Source organism: Trichechus manatus, unplaced genomic scaffold, assembly GCF_000243295.1.
Source record: "Trichechus manatus latirostris isolate Lorelei unplaced genomic scaffold, TriManLat1.0 scaffold00015, whole genome shotgun sequence".
Classification (NCBI taxonomy): domain Eukaryota; kingdom Metazoa; phylum Chordata; class Mammalia; order Sirenia; family Trichechidae; genus Trichechus; species Trichechus manatus.
The window spans coordinates 13,228,020-13,249,001 of NW_004443951.1; the positions used below are offsets into that span (position 1 = coordinate 13,228,020).

A 20,982-nucleotide genomic window follows, 5' to 3' on the forward strand; every position below is an offset into this window, starting at 1 on the left:
ATCCTCACAGATCCTTTTGGAGAGAAGGGACATGGCATGGAGAGGCTCACAGAAGGTCATGGGTGGAACCCTTGGAAGACGCAGCATTGGAAGCCAAAGGGAGTCCTGGCCTGTGGCTACCATTGGTCCCCTGGTCCCACTGCCCAATCTCCCCTGGCCACTAGTGACACTACCTGTCTCTGAAACCTCCTGTGGTCGAATTTTCTTGGCCAATTTCAGGGCTGCTTCAAGGTCATAGACTTGGGAGCGGGTGAACTTCAGCTCCTTGCGGAGCTCATTAATCTCCTTGATCAGGGAGACATTTTCCTGCATTAAAAAAAAAAGAAGAGAGAGTGAGTCTGGACAAATGAGCCATGGACACAGGGCCTGTGGGAAATGTGCGGTGTTATGCCTGGGCACAGATTAACTCTCTGATTTTTCTTTTGGGGCATGAGTCTTTATCCCAGCTCATGGCTCAGCCTCTTGAGTACCAGCTAACTTACCTTCAGGTGGACTTTGGTAAAGTAAGATACAAACAGCTGCACCATTCTCATCCATTCATGCTCTTTCCAACATCACCAGCAACAATAACACTTTTCTAAGCACTTGATATGAACTTAATACACTTAAGTATCACAATAACCCTATGGGTAGATACTATTACAATCACAACTTTACAGAAGAGGAAACTGAGGCACAGAGAGGTTAGGTAACTTACCCAAGGTTACTCAGCGAGCAAGACCCAGGATTCCAACTCCAACAGTCTGGCTCCAGAGCACTGAGCTCTTAAGCACTGTGTTACATACTTTATTCATTTTTTTTCATTCATTTGTTGAACATACATTTATAGGGTACCTGCCAGGTCCTTGGGATGCAGACATAAATGAGATATGGTTCCTGCCCTCAGCAGCAAGCAGGTTAGTGAGGAATACAGAAAAGTAAACAGATAATTACCATCTGCTGCATCCATTAAGAGTTCACTTTTCTTGTTTATGTTTGATAAATATCCATCCATCCATCCAATAAATATTTACTGAGTACCTGTTATACGCCAGGCACTGTCCTGATCCTAAGCAGTGGACTGTTTAGTGGGGTTTCTGGGCACAGTTTAGCAATGGCCATCTTGCTGTGATGGAGGAGTAGGGCACAGAGGAAAAGCACTTAGTCCTACCTGAATGACCAGGATGGATTCCCAGGAATTGAGGCTTGAAGGAGTTTTCAAGGAAAGGGCAAAGGGTGTCCATTGTGTGTATATACCTGGACAACAGGAACAGCAGGCGCAAAGGCACAGAAGTATGACACAGCTAATATGGGTGGTTGGGAGGGCTTGCAGTAGTTCCATATCACTGGAGTATGAAGTAAGAAGAGAGAAGGGAGATGAAGAGCTTGTTGGAGGCCAGGTTGTGGGGACTCTGAACTTTGGGACCAGGCAATCTCTTCTCTCCCCACACCTTAGATCATGACCTTCCATTTCACACTCAACATGAGGGCACCAAGAATGGCACCAAGTTGGGGGAGGGTCCCTGTCACCATGGGCCCAGAGGACAGGCTACTTTGCCATAGAACCCACTTTGCTGTAGAACAGAACCTTGTGTGTAGAACCCACAGCAGCGCATTTCATATGACTGTGCAAACAAATCACCTGAGGATCTTAAATGCAGCTTCTGATTCAGTAGATCTGGGTAGGTCCTGAAAGCCAGCATTTCTAACCAGCTCCCAGGTGATGCTGCTGCTGGTCTTCGTGCCAGACCACACTTTGAGTAGCAAAGCCCTCAAGTGTCTGCATACCAGAATGCAGACCAAATCACCTGTGCCAGGAAGAAACTGTGCTTCCACTTGGATGTGATCTCAGGAGCAGTGAGTGTCGAGTCAGAGCCTAGAGAATCTGATGATCCCAAGCACTAGCCTCACTATGACTTGACAGATAGTTCTCTGCTACAGGGATATGCCTGCCCCTCATCTGGGGCCGAGGGCTGGAGGACCCCAACTGATTCTTTACCTCCAGACCTTTTACCGAAGTACTCATCTGTATCTTCACATTTTCAGTGCATCACTTAATTTCAGTATTCCTCATTAAAAAAAAAAGGAGTCCCTGGATGGTGCAAACTGTTAGGTGCTCAACTACTCACCAAAAAGTTGGTGGTTTGAACCCACCCAGAGGCGCCTCTGAAGACAGGCCTGGCTATCTGCTTCTGAAAGATCATAGCCTTGAAAACCCTATGAAGTAGTTCTACTCTGCACACATGGGATTGCCATGAGTTGGAATCGATTTGATGGCAACTAACAACAACAACAACATTTAAAAAAAAGAATGGATAAATGAATGGATAAACAAAATGTGGTATATACCCACAACGGAAAACTACTCAGCTGTAAAGAGAAATGAAGTCCTGATGCACGCCATACATGGATGAACCTTGAAAACATCATGCTGAATGAAATAAGTCAGCCACAAAAGGACAAATTCTGTATGATCTCACTTATATAAACTAAGCAAATACATAAAAACTAAAGATTATTAGATTATTAGTGGTTACCAGGGCCGGGAGGGAGAGGGAGACGGGGAGTTTTTGCTTAGGGGGCATTGAGTCTATGTTAATGGTGGTAGAGTGGTTTCGAAAAGGACAGTTAAGAATGGTTGCACAACTTGAAGCATGTAATCAACATCACTGAATTGTATACATAGAAGTTGTTGAGATGGCTTATGTTTTGTTATGTATATTTTCACAATTTTTTTTAAAAAAAAATCTCTCCCTGTTGGATGAAATGCTCAATCATTATTGCCAACCCCTTGTTCTCCAATCTAAGCTTTGTGCCTATTTTTCTAGAAGTCAACAGGTTTTCTCGATTGATTTGTTACCCTTTAACCAACCCAGGCCTTGGTGATGAATCTCCTGCATTCCCTTTCCAGATGCTGTGCATGTGTGTCACCCCTCCAGTAAAGCTGTCAGTTTCCTTCCCTGGAATTTCTCCATGCAAACTTTATGCCATAACACAATCAATTCAATACATATTTATTGGGTTGTAAAACCTTGGACACTGCCATGCATGTAAAAAGGTGCTCAATAAATGTGAAATGGATAAGCAAATGAATAACTAATAAAGTTGATATCAAGTTGAATAAGATAAGATTCTTACTAATAAGGAACCTTGTGATGGTTAAGGTTGTGTGTCAACTTGGCTGGGCCATGACTCTCAGTGGTTTGGCAGTTATGATGTAGTTTGCCGGTCGTATGATGTTGTGATCTCTTCCATCATGAGATTTGGTATAATGTGATCACCTCCATGATGGGATCTCCTGTGAGTTGCCAGTCAGTCAAAAGGGAGTTTCCTTGGGCATGTGGCCTGCATCAAATATTAGTGGACATTCTGGCAAGGCTTGTGGGATTTTGCTTGCTCTAGATCCTGCAGCTGGCTCTTGTTCGTCTGACCTCTGGTTCTTGGGACCTGAGCTAGCAGTTTACCTGCGGTCTTGCCTGCCAGTCTTGGAATTCATCTATCTTCGCAGTCTGTGAGCAAAAGCCCTGCTCTCGGACCTGCTGATCTTGGGTTCACCAACCCCTGTAGCTACGTAAATCAGGAGAAGCCTCTATCCTGACCCATGAACTTGGGACATTCCAGCCTCTACAACCACATGAGCCATTTCCTTGATGTAAATATCTCTAAATATATATTTATACGCTTTGCTGGTTCTGCTTCTCTACAGAACCCACCCTAAGACAAACCTACAAATCATCCCTGAGGTAGGGGTGGTGTCATGGATTGAACTGTGTCCCCCAAAAATGTGTGTCAACTTGGCTAGTCCATGATTCCCAGTATTGGTGATTGTCCACCATTTTGTCACCTGATATGATTTTCCTATGTGTTGTAAATCCTACCTCTATGATGTTAATGAGGTAGGATTAGTGGCAGTTATGTTAATAAGGCAGGACTCAATCTACAAGATTAGGTTGTGTCTTGAGCCAATCTCTTCTGAGATATAAAAGAGAGAATCGAGCAGAGAGACACAGGGGCCTCATACTACCAAGAAAATAGAGCCAGGAGCACGCGTGCTTTGAACCCGGGGTCCCTGCACTGAGAAGCTCCTAGAGCAGGGGAAGATTGATGACAAGGACCTTCCTCCAGAGCTGAGAGAGAGCCGAGAGAGAAAAAGCCTTCCCCTGGAGCTGACACCCTGAATTCGGACTTTTAGCCTCCTAGACTGTGAGAGAATAAATTTCTCTTTGTTAAAGTCATCCACTTGTGGTATTTCTGTTACAGCAGCACTAGATAACCAAGACAGAATTTGGTACCAGAGGAGTGGGATGCTGCTCTAACAGATACGTAAAATGTGGGCAGATTTGAAACTGTGAATGGATAGAGGCTGGAAGAGTTTTAAAGTGCCTAATTAGTAAAAGCCTAGATTGCCTTGAAGAGACTGTTGGTGGATGTCATGGATTGAACTGTGTCCCCCAAAAATATCTGTCAACTTGGCTGGGTCATGATTCCCAGTATTGCATGACTGTGTACGATTTTCTAATCTGATGTGATCTCCTTATGTGTTGTGAACTCTATCATTGTGATGAAATAAGACAGATTAGCAGCAGTTATACTGATGAGGTATACAGGATTGGATAGTGTATTAAGCCAATCTCTTTTGAGATATAAAAGAGAGAAGTGAGCAGAGACACATGGGAACCTCATGCCACCAAGAAAGCCGTGCCAGGAGCAGTGTGTCCTTTGGACCTGAGATTCCTGCGCAGAGAAGCTCCCAGACCAAGGGAAGATTGTTGACACACACCTCCTTCCAGAGCCAACAGAGAAAGTGTTCCCCTGGAGCTGATGCCCTCAGTTTGGACTTGTAGCCTACTGGACTGTGAGAGAATAAACTTCTCTTTGTCAAAGCCATCCACTTGTAGTATTTCTGTTACAGCGGCACTAGATGACTAAGAGAGTGGAATTATGGACATCAAAGACAATTCTGATGACAACTCAGAAGGAAATGAGGAGAGCTGTTACACTGGAGACAGTGCAGACTGTGAGAAGCAGCAGCAGAACCAGGAGACCAGCAAAAGACAGCGCTGGAGCCAACCCACGGAGCGAGAGAGCTTTTGCCTCTTGATCACTGAGACAGCTGAATGCCTTTGACAGGAGGCTTCCTGGAAGAGTGGGGTGCCTCCAGGCACTTATCCGTGAAGCTACAGAGCTTTAGAACACTTGCCCCAGCAGGGCAGATGTGGGTGTGAGGCCCGAGGGGCCTAGAGGCCAAGGAACCAGGAAGCAGAAGCTGAAGGGACAAGGAACACAGGAAACAGAGCTGCGTCAGCCTCAAAGGGTAGGGCCACAACCTCTGGATTCACAGCTGAATTAAAATCCCGGCTCTCCCACTATGCACTGCCTCGGTTTCCTCATATGAAAATGAGTCTAATAATAACTTCCTCGTAAGGTTCTTGTAAGGACTAAATGAGGTAATGTATGCAAAATGATTGATACATGGCAGGGATTCCATCAATCCTTGCAGTTAGGATTGCTCTTGTTGTTGTTATTATCATCAAGCTTTTAGTGCCTCAAATTCTGCTTGCTCCTTCATGCCTCCAGCCTGGAACACTCTTCCCCAAATCACACCTCCCCTGGGAGCCTTCCTCACACTGGGTTGGGTGCTCCCGCCTCAGGCTCTCCTGGTACAGTACTTTCCTCTCATGGCATCTCTGTGTATTGAATCTAAGCTGGGCATCCCATGCAGGCACAATGCCCAGTGCATAGTAGGCTTTCAGGAACTAGTTCTTAGGTGAATTTGTTGAATGAATGGATGAACAGAACTAGGGAATCCAGAGTGTGTTGAGTCATAGGCTTTGATCACGCTCTAGCAAAGACTGAATTATGCTCTGGAGGCCCATTTAGGTGACAAGGCATCATGCAGGTGTCGAAGGCTGGCAGTGGGGTCAGAAGTAGGCATTCAGGCAAAAAGGTACCAGCGTCAGTGATGTCAATCGTGGTGACAGTTGTAGAGGGTGGAGAGGGTGGGGAGAAACCAGGGCAGGGGCCTCACTTGGGGTCATTATAACAGTAAAGGGAGAAATGCCAAGTACCGGAGGTTGTTACACAAATGCTAGTTACGAATCATAGCAGGAAGGATGAGCACAAGATTCAAATCAGACTTAAAATCGATAGGATTCAGGGACAAAATGCATGGGGATGACCAAGAAGAGGAAGTAATTAACAATACAAACAGAGAGGACTGGGGAAACGGTACTTTCAGTTTCTACTCTTTATTATGATTATTATTATTACTTTATTGAATGAGGCAGGAGAAGTGAAGCTAAATGAAGTCAACTAAACAGAGGTGTGGAGAGAGAGACTCTTAACAAGCAACTACCCCCACTCATGAGTACCTGTGGCTCTCCTAAGACCATCCCTTCTGTTCTGGTATTCCCTACCCCACCTGTCTTAGTCATCTAGTGCCACTGGAACAGAAACACTACAAGTGGATGGCTTTAACAAAGAGAAATTCATTCTCTCATAGTCTAGGAGGCCAGAACTCCGAACTCAGGGTGCCAGCTCCAGGGGAAGGTTCTCTCTCTCTTGGCTCTGGAGGAAGGTTCTTGCCATCAATCTTGCCCTGCTCTAGGAGCTTCTCAGCACAGGGACCCCAGGTCCAAAGCATGTGTGCTCCTGGCTCTACTTTCTTGGTGGGAAGTGGTCCCCATGTCTCTCTGCTCAATTCTCCCTTTTATATCTTGAAAGTGATTGACTTAAGACACAATCTAATGTTGTAGAATGAGTCCTGCCTCATTAACATAACTGCCACTAACACACAGGAAAATCACATCAGATGACAAAATGGTGGACAATCACACAATACTGGGAATCATGGACTAGCCAAGTTGACACACATTTTTAGGGGACACAATTCAATCCATGACATTCCACCCTCTGGCCTCCCAAAATCATGTCCTTGCCACAGGTAAAACACATTCACCCCATCATATCATACCAAAACTCTTAAATCAACTCCAAATCCAAAATCCAAAAATTCCTCTTCCTCTGAAATTGAGAATACAGGTTATCTGCTTTCAAAGTACAATGGTGGAACAGGCACAAGCTAGACATTTCCACTACAAATGGGAGAAACTGGAGAGGAAGAAGGGATAACAGGCACCAAGCAGGTCAGCAGAACACATTACATTAGCCATCAAGGCTTGAAAATAATCCTCTTTTCTCTGAGACCATTTAGACAAAGGCCCTGCCCTCCAGACGCTAGGTATTGGCCATACTATCTGGACTCTTGGTGGAGGCCCCTCAGCCCTGGGCTTCAATTCCGCCTTCCAGGCACACTAGAACAGTAACTCTGCTCCCTCCGCTTTGTTGTTGTTGTTGTTAGGTGCCATGGAGTCAGTTCCGACTCATAGCAACCCTATGCACAACAAAACTAAACACTTCCCAGTCCTGAGCCATCCTCACAATCGTTGCCATGCTTGAACCCATTGTTGCAGCCACTGTGTCAATCCATCTCGTTGAGGGTCTTTCTCTTTTTCGCTGACCCTCTACTTTACCAAGCATGATGCCCTTCTCAGGGACTGATAACATGTCCAAAGTATGTGAGACATAGTCTCGCCATCCTTGCTTGTAAGGAGCATTCTGGCTGTACTTCTCCCAAGACAGATTTGTTCGTTCTTTTGGCAGACTGTGGTATATTCAATATTCTTCATCAACACCATAACTCAACGGTGTCAATTCTTCTTTGGTCTTCCTTACTCATTGTCCAGCTTTTGCATCATCTGAGGTGACTGAAAACACCATGGCTTGGGTTAGGCGCACCTTAGTCTTCAAGGAGACATCTTTGCTTTTTAACACTTCAAAGAAGTCTTTCACAGCAGATTTGCCCAGTGCAATGGTTCATTGGATTTCTTGACTGCTGCTTCCCTGGGAGTTGATTATGGATCCAAGTAAAATGAAATCCTTGACAACTTCAATCTTTTCTCCATTTATCATGATGTTGCTTATTGGTCCAGTTGTGAGGATTTTTGTTTTCTTTATGTTGAGGTATAATGCATACTGAAGGCTGTGTGGTCTTTGATCTTCATCAGTAAGTGCTCCAAGTCCTCTTCACTTTCAGCAAGCAAGGTTGTGTCATCTGCATAACACAGGTTGTTAATGAGTCTTCCTCCAATTCTGATGCCCCTTTCAGCTTCCTTGGATTATTTGCTCAGCATACAGACTGAATAAGGATACAACCCTGATGCACACCATTCTTGACTTTAAACCATGCAGTATCCCCTTGTTCTGTTCAAATGACTGCCTGTTGATCCATGTACAGGTTCCTCATGAGCACAATTAAGTGTTCTGGAATTCCCATTCTTTGCAATGTTATCCATAACTTGTTATGATCCACACAGTCAAATGCCTTAGCATAGTCAATAAAACACAGGCAAACATCTTCCTAGTATTCTCTGCTTTCAGTCATGATCCATCTGACATCAGCAGTGATATCCCTTGTTCCACGTCCTTTTCTGAATCCAGCTTGAATTTCTGGCATTTCCCTGTTGATGTACTGCTGCAGCTGCTTTTGAATGATCTTCAGCAAAAATTTACTTGCGTGTGATATTAATGATATTGTTTCATAATTTCCACTTTCAGTTGGATCACCTTTCTTGGGTTTAGGCATAAATATGGATCTCTTCCAGTTGGTTGGCCAGGTAGCTGTCTTCCAAATTTACTGGCATAGATGAGTGAGCACTTCCAGTGCTGCATTCATTTGTTGAAACATCTCAATTGGTATTCAGTCAATTCCTGGAGGCTTGTTTTTCGCCAGTGCCTTCAGTGCAGCTTGGACCTCTTCCTTCAGTACTGTTGGTTCCTGATCATATGCTACCTCCTGAAATGGTTGAATGTCGACCAATTCTTTCTCATATAGTGACTCTGTGTATTCCTTCCATCTTCTTTTGATGCTTCTTGTGTTGTTTAGTATTTTCCCTGTAGAATCCTTCAACATTGCAACTCGAGGCTTGAATTTTTTTTGTTCAGTTATTTCAGCTTGAGAAATGCCAAGCGTGCCCTTCCCTTTTGGTTTCTAACTCCAGGTCTTTACACATGTCATTATAATACTTTGTCTTCTTGAGCCGCCCTCTGAAATCTTCTGTTTAGCTCTTTTACTTCATCATTTCTTCCATTTGCTTTAGCTACTCGATGTTCAAGAACAAACTTCAGAGTCTCTTCTGACATCCATTTTGGTCTTTTCTTTTTTTCCTATCTAGAAACTGAAAGAACCATTTCCCCAGTCCTCTCTGTTTGTATTGTTAATTACTTCCTCTTCTTGGTCATCCCCATGCATTTTGTCCCTGAATCCTATCGATTTTAAGTCTGATTTGAATCTTGTGCTCATCCTTCCTGCTATGATTCATAACTAGCATTTGTGTAACAACCTCCGGTACTTGGCATTTCTCCCTTTACTGTTATAATGACCCCAAGTGAGGCCCCTGCCCTGGTTTCTCCCCACCCTCTCCACCCTCTACAACTGTCACCACGATTGACATCACTGACGCTGGTACCTTTTTGCCTGAATGCCTACTTCTGACCCCACTGCCAGCCTTCGACACCTGCATGATGCCTTGTCACCTAAATGGGCCTCCAGAGCATAATTCAGTCTTTGCTAGAGCGTGATCAAAGCCTATGACTCAACACACTCTGGATTCCCTAGTTCTGTTCATCCATTCATTCAACAAATTCACCTAAGAACTAGTTCCTGAAAGCCTACTATGCACTGGGCATTGTGCCTGCATGGGATGCCCAGCTTAGATTCAATACACAGAGATGCCATGAGAGGAAAGTACTGTACCAGGAGAGCCTGAGGCGGGAGCACCCAACCCAGTGTGAGGAAGGCTCCCAGGGAAGGTGTGATTTGGGGAAGAGTGTTCCAGGCTGGAGGCAAGAAGGAGCAAGCAGAATTTGAGGCACTAAAAGCTTGATGATAATAACAACAACAAGAGCAATCCTAACTGCAAGGATTGATGGAATCCCTGCCATGTATCAATCATTTTGCATACATTACCTCATTTAGTCCTTACAAGAACCTTACGAGGAAGTTATTATTAGACTCATTTTCATATGAGGAAACCGAGGCAGTGCATAGCGGGAGAGCCGGGATTTTAATTCAGCTGTGTCTGCCTCCTAAGTGCCTTGTTCCTCCATGCCCGCTGCCTCCCAGACTCTGCTTTTCCACTTCTCATTTACATCACCTCTATTCCAATACCTCACATAGAATGGTGGCCAAGGAAGCCCCAGTAGGTGCAAGTCGGGCTCCTCAAAGAGTGTCTTCCAGGGTAGTCTGTGTCCTGAGTAGAGGTCACACTGAGATCATCTGTATGTACTTTGGGTAGCTTTGTGAATTAAAAATGTGAACACAACAGCCTTGCTGAACCTTCTATTCCTGATCCCTCCCTGGTCAGCATGGCCTACAAAAGCCTCTCCAAACCTCCAGACTCCCACTCAGCTACTTTGCTGCAGCGGAAATCTCACCTGAGGTCTATAAACTGCCAATTCTTGGTGTATGTAAGAGAGACTGGCTGGAGACACTTAGGTCAGTTTATATAGCTGTTGTCAGCTGCTGTCAAGTCAGCACCATGCACAACTGGCTGAAACACTGCCTGGTTCCTGCACCAACACCATGATTGGCTGGATCATTGTGACCCACAAAGTTTTCATTGGCTGATCACCAGGCCTTTCTTCCTAGTGCATTTTAGTCTGGAAGCTCTGCTGAAGCCTATTCTGCATCATAGCAACACGCAAGCCTTCACTGATAAACAGGTGGTGGCTGTGCATGAGGTGCACTGGCTGGGAATCAAAACTGTGTCTCCCGCACGGAAGGCGAGAGTTCTACCACTGAGCCACCAGTGCCTCATAGTTTCTATAGAAAGCTTTCTAATACAGGGCTATGGCGAGCTGTCTAGGACTGCCTTTGTCCAACAGCGACGCCAGAGGGCCACAGACTGGAGCTGACCGATGACCCTGGCAAATCTTTCAACGACAGCCATGTTAGAGAAAAGGGACTGCCTCTAGCGCCCCCTTCTGGCATGCTCTGAATTGACACCTTAAAGAATATGGCAGGGCCTGGCAGCGTGGAAAAAGCAGGGAACAGATTTATTCCTTGGACTTGGAAGCCTTCCATCAGTGTCGCCTTTCTGGAACTCATAGTTAGTGATGTCACCATATATTTAACTGCCAGAATGAGCGATCCTGGAACCCTTCTCTGCTCCTTCTTCCATCTTCCTCTCACATCTAACCTGACATTTCTATTTGTCATTTGTACACTGAAGTATCTTCTGACATCACAACTTTCCCCCTTCCAAGCCCTTCTCACCTTCCCTAACCCGGCAGTCATCTCCTGAGGGGTTTTCCTGCCACCTGCCTCTTCCCCTACCAACTTTTCCACCCTGCTAACCGAGTCAACCTTTTCAAAACAAAGATAGCACCCTTAACCACTTAAAAAAAAAAAACAAAAAAACCTTGGGTGGCACCTGTGTATAACATTTATGCTCTCTGGCGTGGCAAGGAAAGCCCTTTTCAACACCACTGGCCCTAAAGTAACCTACTGTTCCAGCAGGCTCTTTCTCCCTGTTCACATGCTCTGCCAGGTCAGACGACTCAAGGGTCTCCAAACATCCCACAGCCCCACCACCCCGCCCCCGCCCCCTTTGCCTTTGCCTTTTCTCAGGGTTGGTCCTTCTGTCTGGAGGGCTCTTCCCCCAGCTGCTCCATGACCACCTCTACTCACCCTTCAAGGCTCAGCTCAAATGCCACTTCCCCTCAGAAACCTTCCATGAGTCCCCAGGGATAACTGAACCTTACCTCTAAGATGAGCACAGCAATGGATACACTGTATTTAGCAGTGATTAGCTGTATTTGTTTCAAATTTCATAGTATGAGCTCCTTGAGGGTAGTAACCAGTTGCCATCATTGTCGAGTTGATTGCGACTTACGGTGACCCCATGTGAGTCAGAGTAGAACTGTGCTCCACAGGGTTGTCGATGACTGATTTTTTGGAAGTGGACCACCAGGCCTTTCTTCTGAGAGGTCTCTGGGTGGACCTGAACCTCTAGCTTTTGGTTAGCATCCGAATGCGTTAACCGTTTGCACGATCCAGGGACTCCAAAGCTATCATAATCATCTTGGAATCCTCCAGGGCTGGTGCAGAGCTTGGCATGTAATAGGCCCTCAAAGAATGTGTAATGAATGAATAAAATGTGTGTGCTAGATATTTGTATGCCATAGCAGGCCTTATTTTCATAGCTGCAAGTGTGCTGAAGGCGGCCTGCGTGGGGAGGCCTGGCGTTCCTGTCTGAATATATGAATGAGACAGTGACCTTGTTTTGGCAGTTACTTTCTAATGAGTTTCTCTCAGATGCCATGTCTACCCTGGCCTTCCTCGCCTTTTGGACTGAAGTGCTGGGGTCCTGTATCTGCAGGCGCAGCTTCACCCAGCTCCCATCACAATCCTGGCCAGCCCTACCGAGCGTATGAGGAGCCCAGGCCACTGCTGGGGATCTGAGATCAGTTGTCCTGCCCGTCCTCTGTGTCCCTGCCCCACAGACACCCCTGATGACCTTTCAGGCTCCCCCAATGGATTTCTGCCTTGGTTCTTCAGTAGTTCCTTTGCTTGGAAGAAGGGAAGGGAAATAGCATTTTTTGAGCACCTATTCTGTCCCCAAAACCAAAACCCAAAAACAAAGTCTCTAGGTGCCACAAATGGTTAAGTGCTCAGCTGCTAACTGAAAGGTTGGCTGCTGGAGTCCACTCAGAGGCACCTCGGAAGAAAGGCCTGGTGACCTATTTCTGAAAACCCTATGGAGCACAGTTCTACTTTGACACACATGGGGTCACCGTGAGTCAGAATCAACTCAACAGCAACTGGTTTATCTGTTGCAGGCCAGTTCTCAATGCTTTACATTAGATATCCTACTCAATGCTCGCCATAAGCCACTGAGGTTGGTGTTTTCTCCCATTTAAAAGGTAGGGAGGGTGGTGCCGGAGAAGTTAAGGAATTTATCCAAGGTCTCTTGGCAAAGGAGTGGCTAAGGCAGGGTAAATCCAGGTCTGCACAGGGACAGGCCCACACGCCTTCTACCACCCTGGATGGGAACGTGCTGTGAGCCCAGGCGTGCTCGCACGGTCCCTGATGCCTTGCTGGCCCTGGCCCTTTAAGATCAAAGAAGGAAACCATTTTTTTTTAATCATCCAGAACAATGGTCTTGAAAGGTTTTTTTTTTTTTTGTTGTTGTTGTTGGTAATTTTCCAAACCTCCTGCAAACCCAGAGCCCAATGTAATAAGCAAGAAGGCTGTTTGGTTGAGGGAGCGGGGATGCAGAGCTGTGCCTCTCGTGTCCCCTCCCAGGTCCCCCTGCAGTTGTCTGGGACACTTCGATGGACCCACAGGACTCCACAGCACACAGGTTTACACTGCTGCTCTAGAACACCTTCTTCCAGGGATTTCCCTTGTTTATGGCTTCCTCTGCCAGCCATCGGCGAGTGGTAGGGCTGGACAGGAGCCCTGCTTGGGTCTTCTCTGCTCTGTCTGCCCCCAACCCCTACACTGGCCTAGTGGGAGTGGGCCTGCAGCCTCTGGGGTCTGGGGGAGCCAAGGAGGGTCGTGTGCCTGGCTTCAGCATCCTTGTGCTAATGTCTGTGCCCTCTGGCTAGCCTGTGGGCTTCCATTTTCTTTTCTGTGCCTTCTCTTAGGAATGACATCTGCTTTGGTGTGTCCACTTGGCATGGAGAGAGGGACCCAGACCCTGGGAGGACCCTGCAGGCCTGTGCTGTGGTGCTAGGACACAGATGGGAGCTCGGCCACGTCACGGCTGACTCCTGCTCAGCAGTGGGTCCTGGTCCCACTGCCCAGCTTGCTGTGCCCCCGAGTCCCTGTCGGCTGACTCTATGTTTGGGGGGAACTTGAGGCCCTTAGCAATGGCTCTGTGTGTCAGCTGCTGGTGCATAAGGGTCCCATTGATTGGATCCACTGCTATCTGAGTCTTTGTCTCCTTTCAGAGCCCAGAAACAGGGCACTAGTTTGACGGTCTGGACTGGTTTTAATATGACATGAGACCAGCCATGCCTGGTCTGGCCTGAGTTGCGGTGTGCTCTGCCCAGCTGTGTGTGGACTGGCCAAGCTGGGAACTGGTTTGTTTCCACCCAACTGCCACTCGTCCTCATTCCAGTATTTTAACTGTGGCATTAAGGAGATGTAAATATAAAATGCTACATGCCTTATAAATGTGATGCTGATGTTCTTTTTTGATATTAATTCACATTAATTGCCTCAGACCATACTGATACCCAGACCGAAATCTGGCAGAAGAATCCGGACTGGCAGTCCTAAAAATGTGCTTAAGTGGAGGCAGGCAGTAATGGGGTCAGTGTGTCTGAACAGCCCTGGAAGGATCCTGGGAGGTGGGTGTGGAGAGCTCATTAAACCTAAGAGTGAGGCCAACTCTTAGGGTGGGTGTGGTTACCTCTGGTCCCAAGAGATAAGGGCAGGGACACGAGGCACCAGAAAGGTCAAATGGGGCAGGTGGAGATGCATGTGTTCAGAAGAGGAATCAAGTGACGTGGATAGCAGAACAAAGAGGTGTAAAAGAAGTAAGGTGAAATAAGAGTTAGAAAAAGAGAGGAGCAGAGGGAGAGTGACTCAGGAGAGCTAAAGTGACATGGACGGAGGTCCAGAGGGAACAGGGGTCAACGAGAGGAGTGAGGCAGGACACAGTCGTGCTTTGGATAAAGATGGGGCAGAAAAAAAGATACAGCAAAATGGAAGCAAAATGGACAGGTGCTGGTGGGGCAGGGAGTGGGCATGGACGTGCCTAGAAACCTCCCTTGGTGGGGCTCAGGGCCATGGTTACAGCCAAGACAAGCTTTGGGGGGTGAGGGGAAAAGAGGAACCAAAGAGAGGCTTTAGGGGAAGCTAGAGGTCCCCTGGACACTTGCGAAGGCTTGAGAATGGGTGGCCCTGGACATGCTCTCTGGTCCCCAGTGGCTCGGGTCCAGAGGGAGCCAGGAGGGTCGCGCAGATACCTGCATGATGCGGACGTAGTCGGTGCGGTGCAGCTCACTCTCTTTGACCACCTTTTTCTTGAGCGTGGCCAGGTTCCTCTCCAGATGCTCCCGCTGCCGGGAATACTCCTGCTGCAGGTCTGTGTTCAGCCCTGCGATCTCCACCTGATGGGGCCAAGGGCATACTGAGCAAGGAAGGAGATCCCGAGGGAGGGAGGTGGGGAGGGGAGGCTGAGCTCACCATGTCTGCCCGCTGCACGTACTTCTCAAAAAGGACTCGGACCTTCTCCTTCAGCAGCCGGGGCTCCTGGATGTATGCCACACAGTTGTGTAGGTCTGTCTTAAACCGTTTGACCAGAGCTTCCAAGTCCCGCTCCTGCCACCAGCGACATTTACCTCTCAGTGCTGCACGCCCTTCTCCAAGTAGGGGCAAGCACTGCAGGCAGAGGCTAATGGCAACAGAATGGGACAAGAGACAGCTCGTCTAGGACTGACAGGTGACCACCAGGGGCCATACTGGGCAGAGAGACTGAGACGGGCACACAGCTGAGAGGTGGAGGCACTAAACCTCCTGTGTACCTGTCCGGGGCTGGGCACCTGGCCTGTACACTTTACATGGTGCTTCCTCCATGAGAGGCCATACAGCCTGCTTCCTTTACTGGCTCTGGATTTATTTCAGGACCACAGGCCTTAAAAGCTTAAAAGGAAGTTGAAGTGGTCACTCATATTCCTTTATGAGCCAAGACAGATGGTATGGATTCTCTCGAAGATCCCTGCACTGGGGCTTCCATGTCCCTCTTGTGAGCTCATCCAGTGTTCACCTTCCAGAGAATCAAGTGGACTGCTAGGAGTGGGTGGGTGTTACGGACTGAACTGTGTTCCCCCAAAATATGTGTTGGAATCCTGACCCTGTGGATGTAATTCCATCTGGAAATAGAGGTTTGTTTTGTTGATAAGGCCGTATCAGTGTAGGGTATGTTTTAAACCTAATGACTCTTAAGACATAAAGAGAGCAGATCAGACACAGAGAGAAGCGAGCACAAATGGGGCAAAGATAGATGCCACGTGGAGACTGCCAAGGAACCAAAGAATGCTTGGGTTACAGAAACTGAAACAAGGATTTCCATCCCAGAGTGAACAGACAGTCTTCCCCTGGGGCCAGTGCCCTGAATTTGGACTTCTAGCATCCTCAACTGTGAGAAAATAAATGTCTGCTGGTTAAAGCCATCCACTTGTGGTGTTTCTGCTACAGCAGCACTAGGAACTATGACAGTGGGGGGAAAAATCATGAAACTCGGCAGATTGATTCATCTGCAGACTTGGCCTAGATCTCCTCTCTTCCATCATGCTTTGTCTGACACCCGTCTCCCCTCACACCTGATTTAGAGAAAGCCTCTCCTTTCTCTGCCCTCCCATAACTCTTATACACACTGCATCATTTTTGTACCTTGCATTATAATTATTTTGTACATGACCCAAATCACCTTTTATACTCTTTTAAGTCTGTGGAGGGCAGGATTCCTGCAGCTTCTAGCATAACCTAGTACAGAGTCAATGTTTAATGTGGAGGACAGAAAAATTCCATTTGATTCAACAAACAGGGTGCTTATCAAGTCTTGGCCCAGGACCAGAAGACCTATTTTCTTGTACTGGCTCTGTATGTACTAACTGGCTATGGGTCCTGGATGAAATTTCTTAACCCCCTAATCTCTCTGGCCTTCCTTTCCTCATTTATCATACAAAGAGAGTAGAACAGATGATCTTTGAGGTCCTTCTCTAGTTCAGTTGCCAATGAGTTGATCTGACTCCTGGCAACTTCATGTGTGTCAGAGTATAACTGTGCTCCACAAGGTTTTCAACGACTGATTTTTTTGGAAGTAGATCGCCAGGCCTTTCTTCTGAGGTGCTCTGGGTGGACTCAATCCTCCAACCTTTCAGTTACCAGCTGAGTGTATTAACTGTTTGGATCACCTACTTCTAGCCTAAGCAATTCTTTGGTAGTCAAAGTCTTTAACTACATACTATAAATGACCTCTCTGAGTATGTTTTTTCCCAGGTCAAATAGCCTAACTACTACGAACATTCTTATGAAAGGGACTTCCCATTCCCCTGATCACTTTACCCACAATCATCTTATACTGTCAGGTGGATTCACTGCATGGGCCTGAAATCAGGCGGGGCTGTGAGCAAGTAGTGAGCATGGATTAAAATAGGAAATGACTCTCAGAACTGGGCTGGCACTGTCTCTCTGATGCCAGCTGCCCCTTGCAGAAGGTGCCAGATTCTGGATCCAAGAACTGCCAGACTCAGAAAATCCTCACACCTTCTGTCTCTCTCTGCGCATCTCCTGATCAGTGGCTCTTAATTTCTGCCACAATTCTGTGATGTTCAGCTCCAGTTGAGTATTCTGCTTATGGAAACGCTCCAGTTCAGCTTCCATCTATAGAAAACAAGGGAAAAGAGTCCAGAACAAGAAGCTAAGTGGATGAAAATGACATTTGAGAACGCAAGTCTTTTTGTTGGAATATTGCCCCAGAAACCAGGGTGTTTCTTTTCTAGTTCCCACAGTGTCTTCTGGAATGAAACCTTTCTTCATAGCCCCCCAACTGCTATGTTAAGCCCGCGCGATCACGCTTCTGTGGCCAGCATACAACCAGCTTAGATCTTTCCCTCTTAGTTGGTTTTCCTTTTTCGTCAACCATGCTGTTGTTGTTGCTGTTAGCTGCTGTCATTTCAGCGACCTCACGTATATCGGAACTGAACGTTGACTCTTCCTGTGCCATCTTTATGACCGCTGCTACGTTTGCGTCCCTTGTTGGGGCTATTTTGTCAATCCATCGGACTGAGGGTTTCCCTTGTTTTCGCTGACCCTCTACTGTACCAAACATGATGTTCTTTTCAACCATGTTAGTTACCCTGTTTTCCTGAACTCCCTCTCAACTGATAAATCCCAAGTACTGTTACCTCAACTCTAACCCGAGGCAGGGTTCTCTAGAGAAGCACCTTCCTCGCCTACTTTGTGAGGTTGTGTGAGTGAATCCTGATCATCTGGGGCCACAAGCCATCGGTCAATTCTCAAGCACAAAGTTTTGAGGGACCAGCATGTAGGCATCCCCAGCCAAAGGCATAAAACAGGAAAGAGGAATCCAAGAAGGAACCTCAGCCTCATCGTTCTGTTGAAAAGGTCTTAAAAAGTACAACTCAGGAGAGTGTCCCATCTTCAAAAGAAAAACAAGAAACCATCACTAGTGAGCTTCTGAAAGATTTTTTAATTCATTGTTGCATTTGTATTAACCAAAGATGTGTGAATGACAACTACAGCTCCCAGTTCAGATGAGACTAGTTGTATGTAGGCCCTTAGTTGACCTAATTGCTGTCAAAAGCAAAGAAGTGATGATTTCACACACTGAACCTGGTGGACACTACTATTCTTGTTAATAGAGAGGTTCACTATTTTGGGGAGATGGAAGAGTTCACTAGGTTCTTTCATGGCTCAATGAAGTGGTCCCTCTGGTCTATCCTAAGCCCTTTGGTCAGATCTCAAGGCTTTTGGCCACCTTCTGGGGGTACCAGAAAGCCCCAAATGAGCCACATCCATGTTCTGGGCACTGGGAGGGGATGCTTTTAGAATGCTATCCTTATTATTGGAAGCACTTTGTATAGACAGAATAGCCCTTTGATATGATGTCTGGCATAAAGAAGGCACTCAATCAATACTTGTGGAATGAATGAATGGCAAGTGCAGTGGGCAAAGGGAAGCAATAATGAAGAGCCTGAAAAAAAACCTGCGTTCTGGAAGAGGAATGATAAGATGAACATGCAGTGCTGGCAGAGCTACACAGAGCCACCTTGTAGAGGGTACTCAGCAAGCCAGCCAGAAAAGATGGATAGAGGGTATTTGCAGCTGAAGAAAGAATGCGTCCACTAGGAAGGGCTGGCCATCTGTCCTAGGCATAGGGATATAAAACTAAGAGGTAGTTTCTGTTTTCAAGGAGCCTTGGGTCTAGAGGGATAAGAGAGAAGTAAATCAGAAGTAGGGATCTAGCAGCATCAGAACTGGTCTAAAATCCCAAGAAGGAATGAGAATCAAAATCAGCACAAAGCTGATTCCTATGAGGTGGAGGTCAGACATATCTCTATTCTCCAACCTTTTCACCTTTTCTGACACCAGCTGTCCTCCCTATGGCACTCTCTACTTCTCTTCTGGGCTCGATAATTTGTTGCAATGGCCACACAGAACTCACAGACCATACTCATGATTATGTGGTTTATCAGGGAAGTAACAGGCTACAACTTGGGATCAGGATCAACCTGGAAGTAACAGGATACAGCTCAGAAGACAGGATACAGTTCTTCAATCAGGACAGCTTCCAACCAAGACCACTCTCAGCTTCTTGGCCATGACTGCAGGCAGGTGGCCCTTCTCTTGGCCATGCCCACTGCCAGGGCTTCTCTCAGCTGTGCCCACCGCTGGGCGTTCTTTCAGCTGTGCCTGCTGCCAGGCCTTCTCTTGGCCTTGCCTCGCTCAGGCAAGTGTTGCAGCTCTTCAGCTCCACCAACAAATGCCTGAAGGCATCCCACTCTGCCAGTAAGCCTCCTATCTGAAGGTGCTCAGCTCTCTCTTACTCTGTGATTGGCAAGCCCCCTGCAGCTGCCTTGCGCTGGTCTCCTGGTTCCCACTGTTTGTGCTGCTGCTTGTGCTGCTGCACTGTCTCATGCCATCTTTCACCATCTTTAGTGTTACAGCTCTCTCTCTCCTATGTCTAGGAGGTTCTCAGTGCAGCGATCCTGGGTCCAAACGGTGCACTCCACTCCAGGCTCTTCTTGATGGCAGTGAGGTCCCCCTGAACCTCGGTGCAACTGGCCCTATGTAAGCCTACTTCTTGTCAATTTCAAATCTGGTCCTCCCACCAGGCCACAAACTGACCAATTCCCTTGGTAGGCCACAGTCACTTAATTTGCACACTAATCCACAATTCCTGCAAGGTCACTTAATCCTATTGGTGGTTTTACATACTCTATTTGCCTAGTGGAGTCCTGGTGGCATCGTGGTTAAGAGCTCGGCTGCTAACCAAAAGGTCGGCAGTTCAAATCCACCAGCGCTCCTTGGAAATCCTATGGGGCAGTTCTACTCTGTTCTATAGAGTCGCTATGAGGTGGAACTGACTCAACAGCACCTAGCAACAACAAGAACAATTTGCCTAATAGACTGATCAGTCCCTGCAAGGTGTGTAAAACAGACCAAACACAGGGCACACTGTGGCCCAACCAATTATTTTTGGCAGGTTGATAAACCCAAGGCCAGAAAGGCCATATATAGGAGAAACCCACTGCACCACAGAAGTTAAAGTGGAACAGGATAAACACTGTCTGGGGTTGAGGTAAAAAGGGCCTGGGCATGCACAGAGGGGTGCAGAGGTGGCAGGCAGAGGCAGGATGCTTCAGTCGCGTTTGTAGGAGGAATAGGTACTAGTGCACAACGTGGGGAGAGGAGTTCTATGCAGAGAGAGGAGCCCTGCACAGGGACGACCCACGGAGGGCAGCCCGGTGCAGCTCTGCAGGCGACAAGTGGTGAGGGGAGGCTGTAGGAGGGGCCCACTTGAGGAATGGGGGAGGGACTGGGGGGGTTGGCCCAGTGGGGTCAAGACGGGCCCAAGGGAAGAGGCGCCGAGGTCAGAAGTTTGACTTTCATCCTGTGAGCTCAGGGAGCCACTGCAGGGTTTTACACATCTGATTTGCATCTCAGAAGGCCTGATGCAGCGATTCTACTTGAGAGAGGGAGACTAGAGCCAGGGAGACCAGTCAGAAGGCTGTGAGGGTGGCCTCAGAGAGAGATAATGGTGTCCTAGACTGAGGGCATGGCAGCGGGAAGAGAAGGGACGTCTTCAATTTGCAGGGCTCCTGAAGGCCATATCTGAGTGTCTACAGTTGACTGTGTCTCTTTCTCTACAATCTTAAAATCAGCAATGACAGATTAGGTCAGTC

General features: G+C 47.1%; 1 protein-coding gene across 1 annotated transcript in view; it reads right to left on the reverse strand.

Moving 5' to 3' along the window:
- Positions 1 to 20,982, reverse strand: part of CFAP57 (cilia and flagella associated protein 57) — a 105,503-nt gene that overhangs the window by 5,449 nt on the left and 79,072 nt on the right. The window contains exons 18-21 of the mRNA XM_004371863.1: positions 17,321 to 17,437; positions 15,239 to 15,373; positions 15,019 to 15,162; positions 174 to 306 (exon numbers count right to left, since the gene is read on the reverse strand). Of these exons, the coding sequence (XP_004371920.1) occupies positions 174 to 306; positions 15,019 to 15,162; positions 15,239 to 15,373; positions 17,321 to 17,437 (529 nt within the window). The remainder of the gene's footprint in view (positions 1 to 173; positions 307 to 15,018; positions 15,163 to 15,238; positions 15,374 to 17,320; positions 17,438 to 20,982) is intronic.